Source organism: Limulus polyphemus, unplaced genomic scaffold, assembly GCF_000517525.1.
Source record: "Limulus polyphemus unplaced genomic scaffold, Limulus_polyphemus-2.1.2 Scaffold3477, whole genome shotgun sequence".
Lineage (NCBI taxonomy): Eukaryota > Metazoa > Arthropoda > Merostomata > Xiphosura > Limulidae > Limulus > Limulus polyphemus.
Genome location: NW_013669087.1, coordinates 27,064 through 52,328, shown reverse-complemented (window position 1 = coordinate 52,328; position 25,265 = coordinate 27,064). Strand labels below are relative to the sequence as shown.

General features: G+C 30.3%; 1 protein-coding gene across 3 annotated transcripts in view; it reads left to right on the top strand.

Moving 5' to 3' along the window:
* Positions 1–25,265, top strand: part of LOC106469423 (splicing factor 3B subunit 1) — a 98,347-nt gene that overhangs the window by 50,751 nt on the left and 22,331 nt on the right. For all 3 annotated transcript variants that reach the window (XM_013929916.2, XM_022397937.1, XM_013929917.2), the window contains 7 exons: positions 5,006–5,228; positions 5,599–5,874; positions 13,421–13,758; positions 19,089–19,370; positions 19,577–19,663; positions 21,114–21,384; positions 23,902–24,047. In XM_013929916.2, the coding sequence (XP_013785370.1) occupies positions 5,006–5,228; positions 5,599–5,874; positions 13,421–13,758; positions 19,089–19,370; positions 19,577–19,663; positions 21,114–21,384; positions 23,902–24,047 (1,623 nt within the window). The remainder of the gene's footprint in view (positions 1–5,005; positions 5,229–5,598; positions 5,875–13,420; positions 13,759–19,088; positions 19,371–19,576; positions 19,664–21,113; positions 21,385–23,901; positions 24,048–25,265) is intronic.

Genomic DNA, 25,265 nt, shown 5'->3' with positions numbered 1-25,265 from the left:
TTATTGGTAAGTAGTAAACCAGTACCTGCCATGCATTGAGTTTATATGTTTTGTTTTTGCACTATTCTCTCAGCAGAAATTTTATCGTTGTGGTCCATATCATTGCTGAGAAAGCATGCCACCTCATTCCTGATTGAAAGTACACTTAACCCATTTAGTCTTTTTTGACCCATGGTACTTCTCAAATATCTGGGATTGTAAAAAATAGCTTTAACCCCCTCGCGTCGGTCCCCTGCAAGTTACAGCAATACATATAGTAACTCTGAAATTTCTTAATGTGTCCTCACCAAGAATGACATTATTTTAAATAAGTCTTTCTGCTAAAAATATCTATTTATTGTGGTTATTTGCACTTTGCCTCTGAATAGTTCAGGTGCAAGGTGATTTTCATAATAGGTATAAAAATATTTTTTTTAATCTTACAGTTTTCAAATTTCATTTGCATAACCTCTAGAACCACGCAAATGAATATCAAAAGTTTTTAAGATAAATGTTTATATTTTCATTTTCTCTTCCATATCATTAACTGTAGCTATTATCATCAACATATTGTGCAAATTAAGAAGTATGTACACATCTTTTCCCTTATAATGCCTTATTTTCCTTTCCTGTCCTTGACTATCTATTATTCATCTTAACACATGTCGGTGCATGTCATTTAATTAAACATCTTTAACATCAATGTATGTGAATGAAATTATTATAATGTGTTATGATTCAAGGTTTTATTTTATCCAAGTTTTAAGTCCTCTATTTCAAAATAAGGCTTTAAAAATCTACTTGACTTCAGATGTATTGTCACATGACCAATGAGCTATGAAAATTCTCTATTTTGGCACTCTATATCTTCAATAATACAATGGCAGTACTGTAGAGGTATATCTAAACAATGAAATGCTTAGAAAACTTTTTCACTCTTTCAATTCAGAGTTATTTGAAAGAATACATTTGGAACAAGTAATAAATTTTTCAATCCCTTACAGCTGCCATGCCCACTTTCAGCAGATTTGTTTGAACTTTATAACCTCCATATAGATGTGTATATAACGTGTGCATAGATATTAGAAAGAGATCATTTTACACTATAAACTAACAACAATTATTTTGAAATTTGCATGCATTTGTCAGATTATATGAAGTTGGCTGTAGTATGGTTGGCTTCTTGATGGACTATACCACTTATGGTTATTTCTTACCTAAATATGTTATAGTTAGAGATACAGTTTAAAATTTATTTAGGTCTTGCTATTATATATTAGGTAATTCTCTATTAGTTAGGGTTTAAAATGCATAATTAACAGGTTTAAAAAATTTTAAATGTACATTATGCTTTGCTTCCATTCTTAAGGCTTGGGATATTTTGCACTGAATGAAAATTTTGCCGAAGGGTTATGCATGTCTCCGAAAGAAACTGTAATATGCCTCAAGAACACAGTTGACTTGTGTTGAGATGATTAATAAATGGTAAAGGACAAGAAAGGAAAATAAAACATTAAAAAGTTAACTATATTTGAAAAGGAATAGAGCTGAAATTATGAATTTAACAAAAGGAAAATCTTTAAAGATATTCTACAAAAAATTAAGTTTTTTTTCTGTTTCCTAATTTTAATATTTTTTTTGCATTGTACATTGATGATAATACCTTGAGTTAGTGATATGGTAGAGAAAATGTAAATTGAATACAAGTCTTTGCCTTAAAAAACTTTCATATCCTTTTAGGAGGTTCTAGAGATTATGCAAATAAAATATGAAAACTGTAAGACAAAGAAAAGTATTTTAATACTTAAAATAAAAATCACCTTACACTTGATTTGTTAATAGTTTGAATGCGAGTAGTTGCAATAGAAAAATAACATATTTTTAGTAAAAATATTTAAGACTGATCAACCATAACACCAAATTATACTTGTAATTGAAATTATAGTAACACGTGTGTTACTTTGCATTGATTTATTTATTATAATAAAAAAAAATCTACCATTTATTCACCCAACTCGCAAGCCTAGTGGTATATACAACCTTTTTATGACCATATTGCCACGTTGTAGAAAAGTTTGTGATCTTCAAGTGAACATCCAGTGAAGTCAATTTACCTGAGCAGATTTCCAGTCCATATAAATGAAATACAAAAATTATTTTTAGATAGAAAAAAAATTCTGAAACTAAAAATGCAAAATTACTTTTCTATCTTAACATTATAAAATTATATTTTTTTATCTGGTGTCCTAGACATAAGATTAGTTGTGGTTTATTTGAAATTGTTGCCGTTAATCTAAAGGAAAAAGCTTCTAAATGGAGCAAGTTTAATCAGTTTGACCAAATAATAGAAAGCCTTAGATTAAGAATAACAAAATCTCTTTTGTGTTTACTTTTTTAATTGCTTAATTTATTAGTTTTAAAAGTATTGCTCAGTTATACTTCACTTAGATGTAAATAATGACTTGCCTTGTCTTACACCACTACCAGCAGAAAAATTTTGTGTTAACTGCATTTTTTAATGTTATTTTTTTACTGATATGTTTTTTTATTTAGTTAAAATATTGTATGTTAAGAAATCAATGACTATTAAAAAATGAAATTTTACCATAATACTTTAAATTTTTCTGCACATGTCACAAGATTTTTACTGAATTACACTCAAAATGTAACTAATAACTCAGGCCTGCAAATTTATACTTCTTAAAAATTGTTTTGGTTTTATTAGCGGATTTTTAGTTAAGCAGATTTTGAAAATATTCATTTTTTTTTCTTTTTTCTTTTTTTTTTTCTTACAAATTGTGAAGAAAAAAACTCTTACTTAGATCAAATTATTATTTTGTTTACCACAATGAACATTTTTTATCATTATGTTTGTTAACAAAAAATACAAACAAACTTAAGAAAGGAATGAATAGTGATGTAAAACGAATATGCATCTTCATTCATCCTGATTTTTTTGTGAACTCTGTCTTTTAGTCTTAAAACTACATGTATCTTTCTCTTATATATTGCATTATTGCATTATGACATTTTGTGAAGAATCTTTACATGATGGAGAAAAATGAATGTCATTTTTTGGATTCAGCATACAGGAATTACTGTAGAACGTAAACATTTTAAGACAATAAAACTATCACAGGCCTTTGTAATTCAAAGTTTAACATCATATAAGTTTTAAGTTCTTTATTTTTAAAAATCAATATTACTAAAAACTCTGAATTTCCACTAGTATGAGAATTGGAATATTCTCTATGTATACTTTCTTCTCTAATTTATTTACAACTCCTCTGAGAAATTTAACATTACTCATTGTAGTATTGTTATTACTCATGTAAGGCATAATATTTATAGCCTTCAAACTTATTTGGTTACAAAGCCATAAACTAGAAAATTGGACCACTTTTGCCAATGCCCACCTGTCACATCCTCTTTCCAAGAATGGCAGTAGCTCTCTAACATTTAATAATATATTATTTATAACCTATTGAAAGCCAAAGTTTTAATCTATCAAATGGTGATTATATACCATTGTTTTCTGTACAGAGAATTGTCTATTTCGCTTCCAATTCAAACTTTTTTCCTACAGGAAAGACATTGACAAGCTTAGCTGAATTTTTATCAGCTCTTGTTGCACAATTAGAATGCCAGAAAAATTTGGAGAGTTATGGACATTGTCTGCTTTTTGCCTGTTATTATTCTGTATTATTAGCACAGCAGTACCATTAGTATAAAAGAGTAGGGTTAAGTGCTGTCATCAGCAAAAAAAAAGACCCAGGTAAACACTATATTTCCTGTTTTTCATGTGTATTCTTTATTTATTATTATAAAAGTAACTAAAATGTAAAAATTAGAAACTTTTAGGTTAGATTACGTAAAATAATAATAGTTTTTCATGACGTATGCTTGCGAGTAGCCCATGCATTACGTATTTCTATACGATAATGTGAGCTGTTTCTTCTACCAAGTGATTTAAACTTGTGTGGCAGAATTACCAGTTAGACACTGTTCAAAGGGCAATAGTACAGTAAAATTTAAGTATAAATAGATGTATACTGTTATGAGTTTAAAGCTATTTAGGATAAATAAATGTAGTTTCCTGTTACAATTTGCAATCACAGAAAGATAAAAAGGTAATTTAGATTAATTTCTTATTTTTCTATGGTGGTTATTAAAGGTGTGGCAATACAGTAAAACAATATGAGTATCGTATTGTGGAGCTGCGATACAATTGTGTTGATAAATGGTCCGATACAATTTATGTATCTTCACAAAATTTGGCAAGCTTTCAGTAAACAGTGTGTCTGTTCAGAAAAAATCTAATAACAGTATTTTTGCTGAAAAATTAATGATTCAATAAAGGAAGATGAGTATTTAGTACTACATGTCTTAATTACCTGCAAAGTAACATAAATTAACAATAACAAAATAATTAGACAGATATTACCTTTTTGTTGATCAAACCTGAGAATTTGAAAAAGTGCTGTAAAGTGTGAAGTACTTAAATAAGACAGTGTTATTAATATAGATAATAAGTTACAGACAAGAGCATCAAACTTTCTAACAAACCATTGGTAAAACTTGTCTATCTAGATACTTATAGCATCAATATCTAGATGTGTATCATATTGACTACTATGATGAGATACGCACCCCCTATTGGTTATGAGGTTAATCAAGTTGATTGACTCTGTTAGGGTAGAGAAAATAATAGATTTATTCAGTGGGGTTTAAAGATTATGCAAATGAAATTTGACAATTTTCAGATGAAGAAAAGCATGCAAATCACTTTGACTCCATGTATTCACAGAGAAATTTTAAGTGAAATACTCATTAAAAAGTCTGTTGTTGTTTCTACAAAAGATTCTTAATGCTCCCTGAAAGCTTGCAAAAGTTCAAGAAGATATACAAATTCAGCAAATTCAACCGAGCCTATAGCAAGAGTGTTAATTTGTTTAATTTGCATATTAAATATTACAAAACTCTGTTATTCCTATGAAAGCTTGATTTTTTTTATTACTTGTTTTAGTCCCAAACACCATCTCAAAGCAGATGGGATGAAACACCAGGCCGTATTCCTAAAGGCTCGGAAACACCAGGTGCAACTCCTGGGGCTAGCACACGAATGTGGGAACCTACACCAGCTCATGCCACTCCTGGTGCAGCCACACCAGGTCATGATACTCCTGGCCACAAAGCCACACCGAGTGCTCGTCGCAACCGATGGGATGAAACACCCAAAACAGATAGAGGTGTGGTATTTTGTAAAATTGGGGATAATATAATTGTCATAACCTTTCATATTTTCGTAAGATATTTAGGAAAATGTTTATATGAACATACTTCTAGGTTGAAATGTGAACTTAAAAAGCTTATCAAATTAAAATTACAGTTTAAAGATACTTTGCAGTTTCAGCATATAAAAAGTATAAACTCTTAATTATAGAAAAAACAGTATCTGTATTATAGCGAATATTTCTTCATCGTTAGGAGAAATGTAATATTTCTTTTTTTTTTCAGTTCATTGTACAAAATGATTAAAAATCTTTGATTATACATTTTCAACTTTTTAATACTAATATCAATAACTCATAAATCATACATTTGTTTCAACTATCCCAGAAACCCCTGGCCATGGAAGTGGATGGGCAGAAACTCCACGTACAGATCGTACTGGAGTAGACTTGATTCAGGAAACTCCTACGCCGAGTGCTAGCAAAAGAAGGTCTCGATGGGATGAAACTCCAGTTTCAAACATGGGCAATCAGACTCCTCAGACACCTTCTATGCTGACTCCTGGAGGATTGACTCCCAGCAGTATGACTCCTAGTGCCATGACTCCAAGTGGAGTGACACCTACAGGTGCAAAAGCCATGGCTATGGCCACGCCCACACCAGGTAATTTTTGTTTTATATACTCATAATTATTTAGTTTTATTACATGTTACAAAGTTTATTATTAGATTCAGGGCATATCTGGCATTTTTGCTCACCTTTGGAGTTTTTTATTTATATAATATCGTGTAACCATACATTATTCCATTTATGTTGAAAACCACAAAAACACAAATGACTGAAACCAATTTTAATATTGTCCATGATTCCTCCACAAAAATGTCATATTTTACTTACCTTGTACATTAAGATAGTATTTCATATCCTACTGTCAGTTGTTTGCGTTCATCAAAAGTATCATCAGTGATTGTTGCACTATCCTTAACACCTTTGGGTATGAAAATTGATTTTGTGAGCCTGTGTTCTTTGTGCCACTTGAATCAAGAATCATATAATTAATCCTGTCGGTACAACACTCCACTATGAACTTGCAAGACACAGGCAATACTAGACCTATTTCACACTGGCTTTTAAGCTGAATTCTGTGATAGTAAGTGTTATTTGAAGTATGGCAGATTGAATTTTTGCAAGAAAAAGAAGATAACCATCTAGTTTACTTCAAAACCAGATGTCATACACTACATCCTCAAGGAGAAGTTTTTGTGTGTATGATACTGCCTACTTCAGTTCGTATACACCCAGTGTTAGTGACTGCAGGTATTCAAACAACTGTGCAAAATTTAAAGCCACAATGTGTGGACCTCCCTTGAACTTAGACTTGCAGATTAAACAGTCTTTGGAATACTAAGTTTATTTTTTAGAATCAGCTTCTGTTTCTGCACTTTGTATTTGCAGGTTAGTAAATAACATGTCCAATAGCTAGAATTACACACAAACCTTTCTGTATGCTAAAATACTTTTCTTTTATTTCTGAGCTTTCAGCTCTCTTACCAGAGCCTTCATTGGGCAACAATTTACTGAGCAGTACAGATTCATTTATCTATGGAACACTGTTTTAAAACATGTGTCTAGGCAACAATGATAACAATAACTGACATCTGGTAAAATTATTACCACATGGAAACTATGATGAATATAGAATTAACTGTCATAGATTTAAGCTTTAACATATTTTGAATAATCAAAAACCTCTGCCATTGTAACTGTATAACAGTATAAAAATCTTATACACACTGTTACTTAACAATATTTAAGAAAAATCAATTACTTCAATCTAATAAACAATGTAATAGCCATGTTGTATTAATATGCTCTCAAAGGAAAGGGTGGGACAGATTAGAAAAACGTCTAGCAAAATGAAAATTCATTAACTTTCATAAAATTTTATTAATTTAATGTATGATAGACACACACAAAGTGTTTATAAACACTTAATCTTGGTAACAATGTGACCAGTTGACACACACATGCATATCAGTGGCATAGGTTCTTGGGCTAGGATATTTACCAGGCCACACTGCTGGTGAATCTATATGGTGGGTCCTGTGGAGCTTAGGCTCCCTAAGTAAAAGTGGGTTAGGGAACATAGAAATATACTAGGTCTATATATTTCTCACAAAAAAAAATTATCTTGTATCCACATGGCTTATTATTAGTGTGTTCCATCTGAATATTTTCTGTCTATTAGAGGAATTACAATTACCATGAAAATATAAAAGTAGATATGATATATTTATTGGTTAGTAGTAAACCAGTACCTGCCATGCATTGAGTTTATATGTTTTGTTTCTGCACTATTCTGTCAGCAAAAATTTCATTTTTGTGGTCCATATCATTGCTGAGAAAGCATGCCACCTCATTCCTAATTGAAAGTACACTTAACTCTTTCAGCATGGGCTCGGTCCCTGGGACCAACCTCGTAACCACTTTGTGCTTGTTATAGTTTTTGTACTATAACTTTTAAATTAGTAAGCGTATATTAACGAAATCTGACAGATTGCTAAGCCTTTTATAATTTTGCACATGGAGGATATGAAACGAAATAATTTTTTTAGGTTTTACATATACAGTTGAATTGCCAAAATAATCATAAATTACTACATTAATACCATGGAATTCCACTATAATTTATCAGTTTTGAGCAGACTAAAGACACACACCCTACCTCATTGAAATCTTGGTTCAAAAGAAAGAGATGTCATCCAAACACATTAAAATGGCTGAGAAAGCCACTAGGGGGACATTCTGAACCAACGATTGATTATTCATGTCATATATAGAAGTAAGCGTATATAAGGGAGCATTTCCAAAAATGGAATAAGATGGGTGGGGTGCCACTGTGTTTGGTTTATTATATGAGCAGTATCTAAGCAAATTGAAAAGATAAGAGGCTCTTATTTTATATTCTAGCTTTATAGTAACGGTAATTTGAGTTCCTAATTCGTACGAATCTATAGACCTAGTATTTTCAACCAGTGCTGCATTCAACATACCACGTGACACAAAAACCAATGTTTAACTCTGTTTTTTTTTCCATATTTACTTTTAAATTAAATAATTGAGTAGGGTATAATACTGAAATTTGAATTATAATCTACAATTTGATACCAAACTTATTGACATAAATTCAAGAATTGAAGTTTCAATAAAATTTTGAATGCGATCAACAAACACGTTGACATGACCTTTCACCCATGACCCATCTGGAAAGGGTTAACCCATTTAGTCTTTTTTGTCCCATGGTACTTCTTAAATAACTGGGATTATTAAAAGTAGGTTTAACTTTCTCACACTGGTCCCCTACAAGTTGCAGGAACCTGACTGAGGAATGATACATGTGCAACAAAACATATGGTAACTCTGAAATTTCTTGATATATCCTCACAAAAACTGGTAAGATTTTGCTAAAAATTATAAGTATCTTGTACACAAAGAATGGCATTATTTTAAATAAGTCTTTCTGCTAAAAATATTTATCTATTGTAGCCTCTGAATAGTTTGAGTGCAAGGTAATTTTCATTTTAAGTATTAAAATACTTTTTTCATCTTGTAGTTTTCAAGTTTTATTTGCATTACCTGTAGAACTGCCTAAATGAATATCAAAACTTTATATTTCATTTTCTCTACCATATCACTAACTGTAGATATTATCATCAACATACAGTGCAATGAAATATTTAAAATTTAGGAATAGGAAAAAAATACATGCCATTTAATTTTTTGTGGAATATCTTAAAATATCTTCTTATGGTGATATTTGTAATTTCAGGTCTTTTTTTTTCTTCACATATACTCAATTTTTAATGTTTTATTTTCCTTTCCTGTCCTTTACCATTTATTATTCATCTTGACACAAGTCAGTGACTCCTCAGTAAAACATAAATAATACATAATTAACTAATAAAAATGATAATGATACTTAAGATAAACAACATTATTTATAACAGAAGGGGACACAGATAAACATTTGGAATTCTATAGATTCCATCTTCAGTATCTCAAAAAGAATTATGTCATTCCTAAGTAAATAATTAAAATGATTGCTGCAATAACAATAATTTAACCAAAACATAGAAAGTGAAGGAGTAAGAAAAAAATACTGTACATATTTAAAATAATGTGCAATTTAAAAGAAGACTGCATGGTGAAAGTTGTTTCATGTGGACATTTTCTTTAATCAGTAATTCCAATATCCTTTGCAAGCCAACACTGATTTGGAATTACTGATTAAAGAAACTTTCCACATCAAACAACTCTCACCAACACTGAATAACATGCAGTCTTCTTTTAAATTGTACATTTTTAAAGTAAATGTTTATATTTTATTTCTCTATCTCTATTTCTCTTCACTTTCTCTATCATACTACTAACTGTAGCTATTATCATCAATATATAATGCACTAAAATGTTTAAAATTAAGAAATAGAATTTTAATTTGCCTCAAATAATCTTAAAAGATCTTTTGATTATCTTCATAATTGTGCACCTTTAAGTTTTCACATGAAGTTTATGTTTAATGTTTTATTTTCCTTTCTGTCCCTTAGTGTTCATTATTGTTCTCAACACACATCAGTGGGCTTTGAATAATCTTAAAATATTTTTTTTAATATCTTTACCTTTCACTTAGTTTATTTTTTATTTTATTTTCTTGTCCTTGAACACTTATTATTCATCTTGACACTTGTCAATGGTGCCCCCTGAGTAATATTACAGTATCGTCAGCAGAGATACTTTAGCAAAATGATCTTGCATTTGCATACTGTTAACCCTCATTGTATCTTGCACATAGAGGGGATAGACTAATTAATTTTTGTAGATTTTACATATGCATTTTGAAATACCCAAAAATTATAAATTACTAGACTCCTATCATAAAAAAGCACTTTAATTTATCTGGCTTACTAACTAAGTAATATGAAGGTCTAAATAATTTTATTTCTATTCAGGCTTTTCAATGGTATAACAATGTTCTTTGCATCAGTAACTTAGGATGACTGACAGTATTACATAGTTCAAAATGAGCACTGTCAATTGGTTATAAACATGTAGTCAGATAAATAGAGATTGGCTTTGAAATCCACTTTTAAGTCTAGAAGGTGTGCATGGCATCTGTCAGGAGTTAGAAAAGTTTATTTTTTGTGGCACTGGGGAATTGACACTAAAGAATTTGAAAGGATGTGTTAGCAGAGCAATTAACCTATATCTATATATAGAAGTATAGTGTATGTGAAGAAATATTCAAGTTAAAAAATTAAGATTTTGTGAACTCGCATGATAACAGAACTAAAGTTTAAGAATTTTTCTTTAAGGTTTCTTTTGAAATAAAGAAATTAAAACTTAGATAAAATAAAACTTTGAATTATAATGTAAATTATTATGCTAATTTCATTGACATGCATTGATAGCAAAGATGCTTAATTAAATTTTGAATCTAACTTAATAAAACCTTGTGACATCTACAGGAAAGGGTGCCCGTAAGCATTGGGTTCATACTGTATAAATGTTGGGAAACTGGTGGACATCACAGCACTTTCAAGTTTGCTACTTCCACTGCAGTTGAAAATTTAACAGTCACTAAATATGTCCATCACCTCATTAAAGCCCTTGAAACCTTTAAGAAGTTTTTCATTAACTATCTCAATACATCCATAGAAAACATCTTTTCTGAATTGTGTTTCAGTGTTGAACCCCATCACCATATCATACCCAATAAGTCCCCTCATCACACGACCAAGTTAATTTTGGAATTTTGGCTCAATCCCTCATTTTTAGTTCAGTTTTGTAGCAGATTTTGTGGCTGATTCAAAATCTTTTGTAAATGCTTTTAGCTGTGTGTACACATCTTTAATTATTATGTATACTTTGGAAATATCAGCACTTATTGTTAGTACATTTTATACACAGCATTTAGTGAGTGAAGTATTTTTGATTGTATCACAAGAAGAATGAAATCAAATGTCTTCAGTATTTTTTAAGTGACTTTGCTTCATTAATTTCATTAGACTTGCTTATGAGAATAATTTTAGGCAGAGCTTTATGTATTTCTACATATTTGTATCTTACTGCAGTTAACAAGTCATGTCTTGATGCCCAACTAGTTGGACAGATTCTTTTTAAGCTGTAGTTTCATTCCAGACTAATGAAAGATTCAAGTAACTTCCATCTCTTGATGCTATGTCCAAAATAAAAATAAATACTCTCCATGACTCTGTAAAATGTAGAAATTTCGGGTATGCCATGAACTGAGTCAATTAAGAACCAATTTTAAGTTGTGTGAAACACAATGCACAAATTTAACATTTTCCTCCTTTTTTGGCTTGAACTCCAGAATAAACTGTATTCATAACTGAGGCTCCATCATAGCCTTGACCTCAACATTTTGATATATCCAGTTCCTAACTCTCGATACAGTCGGTAATTTGTCCAACAGCTAATTGATCTGCAACTTCTTTAAGGTTTTCCTTCATTTTTATACGGGTATTGAAAGGATGTTCCACATGGATTTTTCTAGATTATTAAATAAAATTTTCTAAAAATAACTTCTTGGAAAATTCAAGACATTACAGATTTAATACAATTTGAAGTTAGGTCACTTATGTAAATTTTTTATTAAATAAATTTTAAAAAGTTGCTTTCTAAACATGAAATTCAGTTACTGCATAAAAATTATGTGTTTAAAGTGGTCTGTCTTTTGGAAATAATCACTATCATATCTGAGTGGTTAATTTTTTTATTTTAGTTTTACAATGTAATATATTTTTTTTATGTAAGCATGCAGTTTTGTCATAATTTTAAGATATAAAATAAAACCAGTTGTAAATAGACTCAAATCTAAAAAGTTATGCACTTCAGTTACGTTTGTTTACTCTTACAATGATAAATCTCTAAGTAATACATTTTTTGTAAGAAAGATGAACTAAAAAGTGCCCATAGAAAATGCATTGTGGCTTAGTTCACATAATATCTCATAGATGGCAGCCAGCTCAAAATTTTCAGGTTGTCAGTTACAAAAATGTGTCTGAATGTTTTCACTTACAAATAGTTCTGCACTTCTATCTTGTATCATTACAGGGATAAATAAGTTGTTAGTAAACATTTTCATATAATTTTGTATGCATTCATAACTACACGTTTACATCAATATGAAGTGATACTGCCTATTAGATTATTTTTAATAATGTCTTGAAAGAAAAAACATTCTTGTAATAATTATCTGGTGCATAAGACAAATTTTGAATGTAACTCACTAAAACCTTGTGACATGCGCAGTAAAGGATGCCCATGGCAGGAGGGATAATTACATTTTCTTCAAAAAGCCAAGGAGACCCCCATTCTGAAGAGAGTGATGAGGTCTCATACAAAAAAAAGAAATAAACTAGATTAATTTGAAAAACTATTTGTGGCAACCTTGTTCAGTTGCAATATTTTCAAGTCACTTATTTCTCTGGTTAACTGATTGTTGTATTATTTTGTGACAGCTGAGGTGTTTTGGTTCTCTTTTGAAGTTTTAATTTATATGCCAAGAACTATTTGGTTCATGAAATGCCATGTATGGTACAATTAAATATTAGGGTTTGAAGCTGAATAAAAGTGTTGCTAGAATAAAAACATACTATTTACCTCTTTTCATTAGTGTATGTTTTTGCAAAGAGTTAAGATCTTTAATGATGGACTTAGTTGCCATAATGTGTTAAAATGATGAATGTTAAATAGGTGGTAAGCAATATTTGTTAATCAAATCCACCAAACTATAACGAGTACAAAATGGGGGTTGGTCAATTCAACCAACCTATTGGCGAGAGAGTTAATACTTATCACATTTAATAATGATGAACAACATGCTGTAAACAAGAGTTGTTTAAAGAGAATACAAATTTTAAAAAATGCTTAGACTCGGATAAATTGCTCAAGTATGCCTATATGGGATTTGACACACATTAAAAATATTTAATTTTTGTTTATCATTTATAGACAAAATTTTTATCTTGTAGATCCTTGTCATATTGTTTGTATAAATACTATAAAAATCCAGAAATTTTCATTTATCTGTAGAATGTTTTACTTTTGTTCTAAGAACTCTATCAGTACGTAAACTGGAACATAAATATATTGCTTAATCTTTTTTTTTTTAATATTTATTATTTGATAGGTCACTTAATGGCTATGACTCCTGAACAACTGCAAGCGTACCGATGGGAAAGAGAAATTGATGAACGAAACAGACCACTGTCAGATGAAGAACTGGATTCCATGTTTCCTCCAGGCTACAAGGTTCTTCAGCCTCCTGCAGGATATGTACCTATTCGTACTCCTGCAAGAAAGCTGACTTCTACCCCTACACCCTTAGCAGGTCTCGGAGGAACACCTTCTGCTGGGGGAGGATTCTTTTTTCAGAAGGATGATCCAATCAAGATGCTTGATACACAGCCTAAAGGAAATCTGCCTCCCTTGAAACCAGAGGATATACAGTATTTTGACAAGTTACTAGTATGTATACATTTTCATGAAATATATATATTTTAGTATATAAACACATTATTAGGACTTATAAATTTTAATTGTTGAGTAAGACTAAAAAATGAAGGATATGTATATAGATATCATATTGTTTATATAATTTCTAACAATTTTAATTACCATTTGTTAAAAGTAATGCATTGAACAGGACAAAACACTAAATGCAGAGAACTTTGTATTTGGATACATAGTAATTCTTTGCTTCTTCTCTTTAAATTATTGAACCACAGTTTATGAAAATTTTTTATTTATTTTATCCCTATGATTGCACTATGAAATAACTAATATAGAAGGCTTACACTACTGAAGATATTTTAAACACTTAGCATATACAAACCTCTTATGATTGACAGTGATTGGAGATAACAAAGTTGAGAATTGTTAATTGTTTTACAGAATCAATTATGGAATATGAGGAAGTGCATATAATTGTGCAGATGATGATAATATTTACAAGAAACAAATTACTAGTTTTTTTTAATTTCAAAATTACATGTTTTAGATAAAAGTACTGATAAATTTTCCTTCTGTCATAACTCACTCATTTTGTCTCATCTTGTAACCATGAAACTATCCACTTTTTTTTATCTTTGTGAAATTTGGTAGAGTTTTAGTAAACATTGTAATCTTTTGTGTAGAAAAATCATATTTTTTAATTAAATGTTTTTACTAAAGATTTGTCCATGAATTTATGGAATCGTAATCTGACGTGGGCTGACTAGTCTGAGTAAAAGGTGATTATCATTTAAAATTAAAAACATTTTTTTCATTGTACAGTTTAAAGTTTAATTTGCATAACCTGTAGAACCTCCTAAATGAATGTCAAGTTTTTTTTATAATAGCACTAATTTATCTCTTATTTTCTCTACCCCACAAGAAAATATGAAATAAATCTAAATTATCCATTTTTCTTTGTTTATTCTCACAGCCAAATAGTTCAAATTATTCTCACAGTTCAAATTTTCTAGTCATTTAGATTTATTGCTTTACTGTCATTTAGATTAGTGCCAAAGTGTATTATCACAATATTGAGTTACCAGCTCACTTGTTTAAATTACAAGATTTTGAACTTGCAAGATCTTTTATCTTTTCATTCAATTAGTAATTAAATTCAACTAAAACAAGAACAGGTATTCAAAAGAGGAAGTATTATAGTAGAAAAAGTGGATTGGACTCGTATAACTTACAAAATTAGGAGAAACTGAGTGTGACTGACCAACACTAGACTTTTATGATTATGATGTCATTTTTCATGATAGTGTGATCAAATCACAGTAAAAAGATTATAATTTAAATATACTGAAAATTTTTTATTTAGATTAAACAATGGGCTAACTAGTGAGATACACTAGTGTTTCGATTATCATGTTTCTGTTATCCTTAATTTTTTTATTTCCCCAGACCAGCACGGATAGTCGAGGCAGCAGTGTATATTTACTTGCTCTAACAGCAAAAGAGTGCATGTTAACGATCACATGATATCAACAACCACTTGATAGTATTGCCTGAACTACTGCCTTTGGTCCTATCCGAGTCTAAATATGCACACTGATTGGTTGAATTGAGAGAAAGAAGAAAAACAAAATGGCCTGAAATTAGTAACATGTTGTGCAACTGCAGCACTTCATTCCAGAAAAAACGTGAAGTGTTGAATTCACAATTGAAATCCTAGAAAGAAAGTTCAATTTAGGACTCAAAGAATGCGAAAATAGTACTGGACTTCCAAGAGTTCAGAACAGTTCTAGATTCGAGTTATTTTAGCATAGCCCTATGCACAAATAAAATGAGGGAAAATACTAGGTACCATGATGAAATTTTCAGTTGCCATGGTGACCTAGCACCTGGAATTTATTGAGGCCTGATCTAGAGGGTAAAGGATTAAGAGTTTTCCATATTGTACATAGTGCTGTGAGCAACTGTACCTGTGTGATTAACCATTTAACCAACCACTAAAAAATATTTTTTACCTTCTTGTTTTCTTATTGCTCTTGATAGATAAGCATTTACCTCCTTTCACTTTTAAAAGCCAGAGATATTCATGCACTTACACATAGTCTTGTAGACTAATCATAATATCACTGCATCTCTGCATTTACAGAGCTAAACCATAATATACTCCTATTCATCAGTATTTTGCATATAAAAATAAGTAGAGTATGTCAGCTTTTCCATTAGGAAAACTATTGTCAGTCACAGTGGTTGGCTATTAATTTTCTTACTGGCCACCTCACAAAATTAAGCAGTTATTGCTGGACATGTATTCACTCTTAACTCTAAATAAACCAATAAACATACACATATTTATGAAGAAAACAAATTATTTAACGTAACAACACCATTTGTATTTAATCATCTGTTCAAGAACTCATCACACAAAACAACCCCTGAATCTTGTGAAACTATATTATATACATAGATATATGGTTATGTTTAATAAAATTCTGGATGTACTGTTTGTGTATTCATAAAATTTGGCAAGGATTTAGTAAACATTACAAATCTATTATACACAAAAAATTGTTCTTTTTAATAAAGATATGTTTATTTTCAAAGCCTTTACTGTGTTAGTCTGAGTGAAAATTGATTTTTATGTGAATAAAAAATACTATTTTTCATTTTACTATTTTCAGATTTCATTTGCATAACCTCTAGAACCTCTGAATGAATATTAAATATTTCCTTTTTATGTTATATTTTTATTGCTATAATCTGTGCATCAAAATAGTAAATCACTATGGGGCCCCATTAGCTGTTTTTCATAGAGCTAACAAAAATACTACATGATTGCTGAGTATTATGTTTCACAATGCTTGATGTTTTATTTTGCTGTAGTTTTATTAGGCTAAACTGAGATGTTTCTAATTCTTATGTTTTGGTTATATTATTAAAAATATATTACAATAAATAAAATATATAAAAATAATGATTTTTGGTACTAACTGTATGTTCAAGCTTTTTACACTTGAGTAAAAATTTTAGGCTTTCTTCTGTAAACCTTGTTGAGTCTCACAAATTTGATGCCCAAAAACAATTCACATAGCTTTCAAATATACATTTTAAAACTGAAAAAAAAATACATCAGTCACTAGACTAGAATGTCTCAAAGCAACAGTCATTTTATCTAAGTAGGCCATGAATATGTTAAAATTCCTTTAGCATTCAAAGCACCAAAATATCATAACCACATAACATGCAATACCACTGACTAGTGGATTACAACACTAAAGCTAAACAATGACTTGTAAGACTTATGTAGAGGAGAATTTGCTCTTTCTGTTGGTTATAAATATGTCCATCAGCCATGTAAAGTTGACTAGAAAACAAGTCGGAGAGGGGCAAGAGGCTTCTCTGGTGGATTTGACATATTAAGTGATATTTCAGCAAATCAAGAAAGGATGAGGTTAAAATTTTAAATTCTTGTTTGTAATTATGTATTTTATGTGTTTCTCAGTGGATAAAAACTACAGCAGTCAATTTTTGATTTTCGAAAATTCTGAAGTAAAGAAATTGGAGGGAAAACACATCATATAATGCAGAAAAAAGAAGATGGGGAATTTTCTAAATATTTCTTTTTGAAATTAAGACTGACTTAATATGCACGTGCTAAGACAGCTGCCCCTCACTGGGGTTTTGCAGCATATCAGGCAGTTGTCATCTTTGCAATTTAATTAGCTTTTTAAACAGTCTCTGACCTGTATGTACTGGTTAATAGAAATGCTGGGGTGTTATCATGAACCATGACAGTGGTTCATAATAGGAATTGCACAAAACCCTAATAGAATGTTTGGTCAAAAAGCACCTCAAACAGTAAAGATTCAGTTCAAACCATGTTTTAAAACCTTTATTATTGACTGCTAAGGCTGTACACATATAAAAATGCACAAAAAAAGCATGCATGCTAGGCTTATAAGGAAATGAAAATCAACTCAGAATGGCCCATTTGTAATTCTTCTTCCTCTTATTATTATTATTATTATTTTGTCAGCCTACAACAAAAACAGCTTGATATATTGCACCAAAATCTTTTGTAGAACACTAAATAAGGTACTGCAAAGATCGTAGGGGTGTTTAAAAATTGATTTGTTTCTTCCATATTTAACATAAGCTAAAACATCATAATTCTAGTGTAAAGGATGTTATTAGCCTTTGAAGTTACCTTTCTTACATATATCTGTTGTGCCTTTAATGAGCTTAAGTACAGGGTGAAACAGGAATTACCATCCAATATTAAATAAATGTTAGATGACTGTTAACATGTAGATACCCAATGTTTTGTACACTGTACAATTGGTGTCTTTATGGAGTCAACCCTTGTATTATGTATGAAGTGAAGGAGTAAAAATAAAATTAGTACACATTAAATTTTATTACACACTTTCATAAAATAATTACTTTAAAAGACACAAAGGTTCATTTAAAGCGATGTTTTAGACATAGGTTTTATTTGAAAATGCTGCTTTTCTACTGGTAAAATGTTATATGTGCTTAGTGGGGGGTTTGTGTCTTAGTCTAGGCATATATTTACCCATTGATGTGCATTATATATAGAGAGAATTTAGTTACACAGAAACTAAAAAATGCTCACTGTATTCTCAAACAAATCTCCATGACAAACTGCAGCTTTACATTTTACACCTCGAATTAATGTGTTCCAATAGCTACAGTAAATCATGAATCATATCAGCTAGTTACTAGCTATGTTTATTATAATTACAATGTATAAAGTTAGCTACCATATCAAGTAATCCTTTGCCCATAGTTCAGCATTAAAAAAATCAGCAAGCAAGATAATAAAGAATTGGGAATTTAAAAACCTGCAAATAGGGATCACAAAAAAAAAAGTAAGGAAACAAGGCTGACATTATTTACTAAAATTACAAATCCCTATTTTGACTGCACCAAATGTAATTCTAGGTAACAGCATGGAAGCCAAAATAGGAGTTTGTAATTTGAGTAAATAATGTCTACAGTATCTTCAGACTTGTTTCCTTACTGTTTTTTATAATCCCTATTTGCAGGTTTTTAAATTCTAAATTATAAGAGAGGAGGTAAGAAACTGGATACACTGTGTACGATGAGTGTTTAATAGCAGGTATTACAGGTACAAATTAAATTGTTGCTAATATTTTTATTTTAGCATATTTAAAGGTTTGAATTATATTTCCATGTTTTATTCATTATTTTTATGGCACCAATAATACCATAAACAATATGGAATTGTGTTAGCTATTTCAGTGACTTTCTTTTAAAAGTTCATTGTACTGTGCTTTTAACGTGTACTATTTGTCATGGAATCGTAGGCTGATGTAGATGAAGAATCATTGAGCCCTGATGAACAGAAAGAAAGAAAGATAATGAAGTTGTTATTGAAGATAAAGAATGGAACACCTCCCATGAGGAAAGCTGCTTTGAGACAGATCACAGACAAAGCCAGAGAGTTTGGTGCAGGCCCACTATTTAACCAGATATTACCGTTGCTAATGTCCCCCACCCTTGAGGATCAAGAACGACATCTGCTGGTGAAAGTTATTGACAGAGTCCTCTATAAACTTGATGATTTAGTGAGACCATATGTGCATAAGGTACATTATCAAATTTGAATTTTTTTCAACCACATCTTGTGATTGTAATATTCTTTGTTCTGCTGTTGACTTTTAATTTAAATATAAAAGATAAACTTACCAAAACTTTAAACTCTTACAGATTGTAATTGTTATTAAAAGTATGTATTAGTGAAGGCTACTTATATAAAAAATACACTCATTATCTTGAAACTCTTTGTTGACAGATTTTGGTGGTCATTGAACCTTTGCTCATTGATGAAGACTACTATGCTAGGGTAGAAGGAAGAGAAATAATTTCAAACTTAGCAAAGGTAAAGTTTGTATTCTGCTTGCTGTTTGATGTTTTCTCACATGTAAAGTGTTTGTTTGTTTTCTCTCTCTCTCTCTCGTTAGATATTTAAAAAGCAGTTTCAGAGATAATTTTGCATAACAGCAGTTGCAACACAAAATAACTTTGTGTAACAGTTGAAAATACTTGCATAACACTACACCATTATGTGGCTATAACGCTGACTCGTGCATGCAATCTATAAAACAAATAATGCACTAAATTCCTTAAATCTTGAGAAAACATTTAAAAGAGTATTTTCTGTTAGAAAAAACAAACTGAGAAACCATACTGACTAATTCTACGAGTTATTTAGCTTGAAAATGCTTTTCCTCACTAGGCTTACTCTATTTTTCTATTTGATGCATATCTACAGGTTTCGAAAAATCTTAGTTTCGAGTTCACCATCAGCATGAACATCAGCCCCACAATTTTTCTAGCAATCATCCTTTAATGAAAACAAATGCCAGTTAATTAGTGTTAATAACAGAAAACATAAGCATTTTTATTATTGTTTTAAATTTTTCATGTGAAGTGTCATGTTTGCTAGAAAAAAGCTGAATCAAAGTTTGTGCTACACAAGGGTAGCAGTGTTTCCCAAATTTTTTTTCATTTATTTATTTAATCAAGTTAAATATTAATTTTTACATTTTTATGCTTATAATATATTTTAGGTACAAACCTCTCCACTAAGATATTATGTAAAATACATATGGCATCTTCTATAATTCTTCTTCAATGTGAAATCAATATTATCTGATTCTAATACATAGGAACATATTTTATTAAAATTTAAAATCATGATTTTCTCATGAATCACTTATCAATATCAGACAGAACATAGTTTGGGAAATGCTGGCATGTAGGACCATTGTGGATTGCTAAGTGCAATGCGATACGAGACACATTATTTCCTAAGTCTCAATGAAATCATGCATTAATATATACACACTTAAAATACTCTTGAATAATATAACTTTATAGAAATTTACATCAACTTACAAGCTTGAGTTTAATATTCTAAAAACATTTTCATGATTTACTGTATGTATGTGTGTTTGTTTTTTCTTTTAATAATTTGAAACTGTGTATGTAAATATAGGAATTTAGATGTTTTATGAATCTGACCAAACAAGTATCACATAAAAAAACATACATAAGTTTATTAATTTTTTGTAAAATTTTTATTTTTCATAATTTTATACAGAGAAAAATCATTATTTTTTCATCTTGTTTTGATGCAAACTTCAATAATAGCTACAAAATTTACAACTGTGTTAGAAACAAAAATGATGCTTGTGTTGGTTTTTAATTTTTTCATCATGTAAGAACCATTTGATTTAAAGAAATAGAGGTAAAGCTTTAGAATTTATATATATCAACAGAATAAATAAAATATATAAGAAAATGGGGGAAAATGTTAATTTTTTCAGGCTGCTGGTTTGGCCACTATGATCTCTACTATGAGACCTGATATTGATAACATAGATGAATATGTCCGTAACACTACAGCTAGAGCTTTTGCTGTAGTAGCTTCAGCTCTTGGAATTCCATCACTTTTGCCATTTCTGAAAGCTGTGTGTCGTAGTAAGAAATCCTGGCAGGCCAGACACACTGGTATAAAAATTGTACAACAAATAGCTATCTTAATGGGATGTGCCATTCTTCCTCATCTCAGAAACTTGGTTGAAATTATTGAACATGGTGAGTATTTTAAGATTAAACTTCAGTTATTCAGTAACAAACAGTTGATGTTTTATTTAAGTTTTACTACAAATCAGAATTTTTATTTCCATGCCACATTTTAACTCCTTTGGTATGAAAGTTTTGTATTCTTTCATGTACTTACTAGCTGATAATTTGTGATTTAATTAAAACCCTTTTCTCACTAGTCAGTCAATATAACTGAACTGTTTCTTGTAATCATGGTAATGTCATGAGTTTTTAGATGCAGTTATTGTTCACCCAACATGTTATAAGGTTTCTTAGTGACTTTCAAAGAAATACTTGTAGTTTATTTTTTGGTGTTTTTTTCACTATCTTCACATAAAACATCATTTCTTTCAAACCAGTTATATACTTACAAAATATGTGGTATTGGTTGAATATACAGCAAATCACTTTACAAAGAAGGATTTAATCACAGTCTGCTTTTCAACTGAAGTTTGTTTTGTTTGAAACTTCTCAGCAGCATTAAGCAAATAACACTTTGTCATTGTCTTTACATAAATCACTGTTTTGTTTGAACCATGTGATGATGTATTTAAGGCTAGCTTGTATTTTATTCACATTAACTGTCTTGTGATTGATGGATCATTTTTAATGTCGTAATCCAAACAACTCAACCAGTTGGTTCTGTTGGATCGATGTTGAGCCAATAATCATCTAACATAACATCGTTAATACTCATGTTTAAATCATAATCAATCTCATTAATGCCTTTTGGAACGTTTAATGGCTCAACAGTTTCACTCTAATCAGGCTGTGGCAAAATCTTGACATGCTTAAAGCAGTTATTTGATAGTTTCTGTAGTAGCACTGGACTTAAAATTTGTAAAGCCTCACAGACATTTGCAGCTTGTGGATCATTATTTTCAACACATTTTTTTAATGTATTTTCTAATCAGCTGGTAGTGGTACAGTGTTACATTAGGCAGCTCTTCATCTGATGTAGCATGATTAGTAACATTGTCCAAAAGGAGAACATTTTTTTCTCTTTGAATGCATCCATTGGTTCAAATCCTCCAGTCACTTTGAGAACAAAGCTGATGTTGTCCAGACTTTCTTACTCCACCAGAATCTTGCATGAAAAGTAGGATTGAAATCATTTCCAAATAATATTGATCACTTAGATTTCACAATCACAAATAGCAGCAATTTGTCACTATTACATGCAAAAGAATGACCAAATCCCAACCTCTTGAGTAGATCAGTCTCATCTAGATTGTAGATGTGTGCCAATTCATATCCTGCCAGAACGTTTTGTAGATATTCTTTGGAAATTTCGTTTTGATCAGAAATTACTGTTTCACCTTCCAGCTATGTCTTTTGAAATGTTACAACCATTCTTTGGAGTATCCAAACTCTGTTACACCAAGCTGTAGTCTGTTGTTAACCCATGCACATCTTGAGTTTACATCACACATCTAAAGATAAAGTTTGCTCCATGTTTGTATGTTTTGAATGTCTTTGCTGCAAAGAGTATCAGATATAGTTGACTTGCCTATGCAAACATTTCTTTCTCAGGTGAAGTATCTACTGATGGTGCCAAAACATGTTCATGGATGTGGTTTCTTGTATAAACAAACAACACATTTTAATTATGTTTATATTTCTACACATCATCGTTTTTGGAGCACTGAGTGACTGTAGCGTAAATCACTCTGATGACATTGATATCTGTTATAGTTTATATGTACATTCGTACTGTGAAGGGAATTCTCAGAAAAGCTCATAAACTGGTACCCAGTTGTTGTTTTCAGAAATATTGTCCTAAACCAGTAGCAACTAGTTAGTGTGTTTTGTGATCTCTAATTATCATCTTGTTTCCCATTCTGATCAACCCCTGCTTGACTCTTGTCGAGTTGTGTATGTATTGCCAAGTCATGTATCCATAGAAAGTGTATGTTTGTTATAAGAAATAGTTATTCAGGTTTAGAATGCAAATATATGGATTATTGATTAAATTTCCCATTGTGAAGATTTGTCTATATGAAAATTTATCTGGATTATGCATAATCTGGATCAGTGATGTCTGGACTAATGAGGGTTCACTGTCCTTAGTTTTACTTCCAGGAATTTTATTGTCTTACCTTAGTCAGCAGGTCATATTTAATTTAAGTGCCTGTTAAAGAAAATATAATTTAAATTAATGGTTTTGTTGAATGTTTTTTTGTTCACTTTATTATTAAACAAATTAATAAATGTTCAAATAGTATTTATTGTTTTACCTTGCAAAGTTCGAAGTATATTTTGTTTTGTGTAGAATAAAAAAAGAGATATTATTGTAGATGAGTAATGTTTTCAAAAAGATCAATTAAGAAGTAAGAAAGTTGTACTGTGGAAAAGATTATTTAAAGCAGTTTTGTACTTTGTTCTATATTTATCATCGCAATATATTTCAGAAGCATGTGGATGTTTTTTATTATATGCTGTAATATCACGTTCCAAAGAAGGAATAAACTGATTAAATTATCATATTTTTCTTTTATTTTTCAACAGGTCTAGTTGATGAACAACAAAAAGTCAGAACTATTACAGCCTTGGCATTGGCTGCTTTGGCTGAAGCTGCAACTCCATATGGTATTGAGTCTTTTGACAGTGTACTGAAACCATTGTGGAAGGGTATCAGAACACACAGAGGAAAGGTACAGACTATATCCACACAATTATAGCTGTATAAGACAATATTATAATAACTAAACTTTAGTTTTTCTATTTTATTTTGTGTGTAAAAATAGATTGACTTTTTTTTGTTGGTTATAATGGTTTTTTTGTTGTTTTTTTTCAGTGTCACATGAGATTTGTATAGGAAGTCTCTTTAAAGATACTCAGAATATGATATAATTAGCATTTTAATTAATTAAAAATACAGTGTAAGTTACCAAAAAACATAATATACCAAAAAATCATATGCATTAGTTTTTACACAACATCAGTTTTTAAATAAATCTGTGTTTTAACTTTAGTCAAACTGCTATAAAAAACAAAACATGGTTACTTGATTTTATATATGATGTGAAAGATTCTGTAATTGGATATTTTTACAAACTTGTTCAGGAATACCCTGTGAAAGTATTTTACTAATGTTGAAATAAGGCGCATTACAAATGAAAGGCTACAACTTTTTGGAAGGAGTACATATTTATGAGGGGTATTATGTGACAAGTATTTCCTGTCAAAAATGTTTAATTTTACCTTAAAATTGTAAATATATGTTAAAACAACATGAGATAATGGTTTGTTTTTCATGTTTGTAGGGATATTTTATTTTCACTGTTTATCAATATGTATTTCTTTATGGTGGGCAGTTAATGTATCAGTTAACTTTGTTGGCATTCATGATCTTATGCATTCAAAACATATTTTGTGGTAATAGATAGCAGTTTGAAGATCCCTGAAAAAAACCATTATAACTAGATTATGTGCTAATTCCTTGAAAAGTAAACTATGCTCCTTTCAGCTGTTTACTGGATCACTCACAACATACAGTTTTAGCTCAGTTGCATGTGATTAACTCTTTCAGCACGGGCTTGGTCCCTGGGACTGACCTCAACCATTTTGTGATTATTATAATTTTCATGCTATAACTTTTAAATTAGTAAGCGAATGTTAATGAAATTTGGCAGATTATCAGTAAACATTACAAGGCTTTCATATGCAAAATATCAAATTTTTTTATTAAGTCTTAAGATTTTTAAAGTAGTGTTTTTCTCTCTCTCTCTCTTTTTTTTCATGTTGCCTGTCTATCATGCAAAGTAATGTTCATTTTAAGATTAAAAATACTTTTATGCACCAGAACATTTTCAGATTTCACATGGAAAATCTTTATAATGTCCAGATAGTCATCAAACATTTCTTAAGAA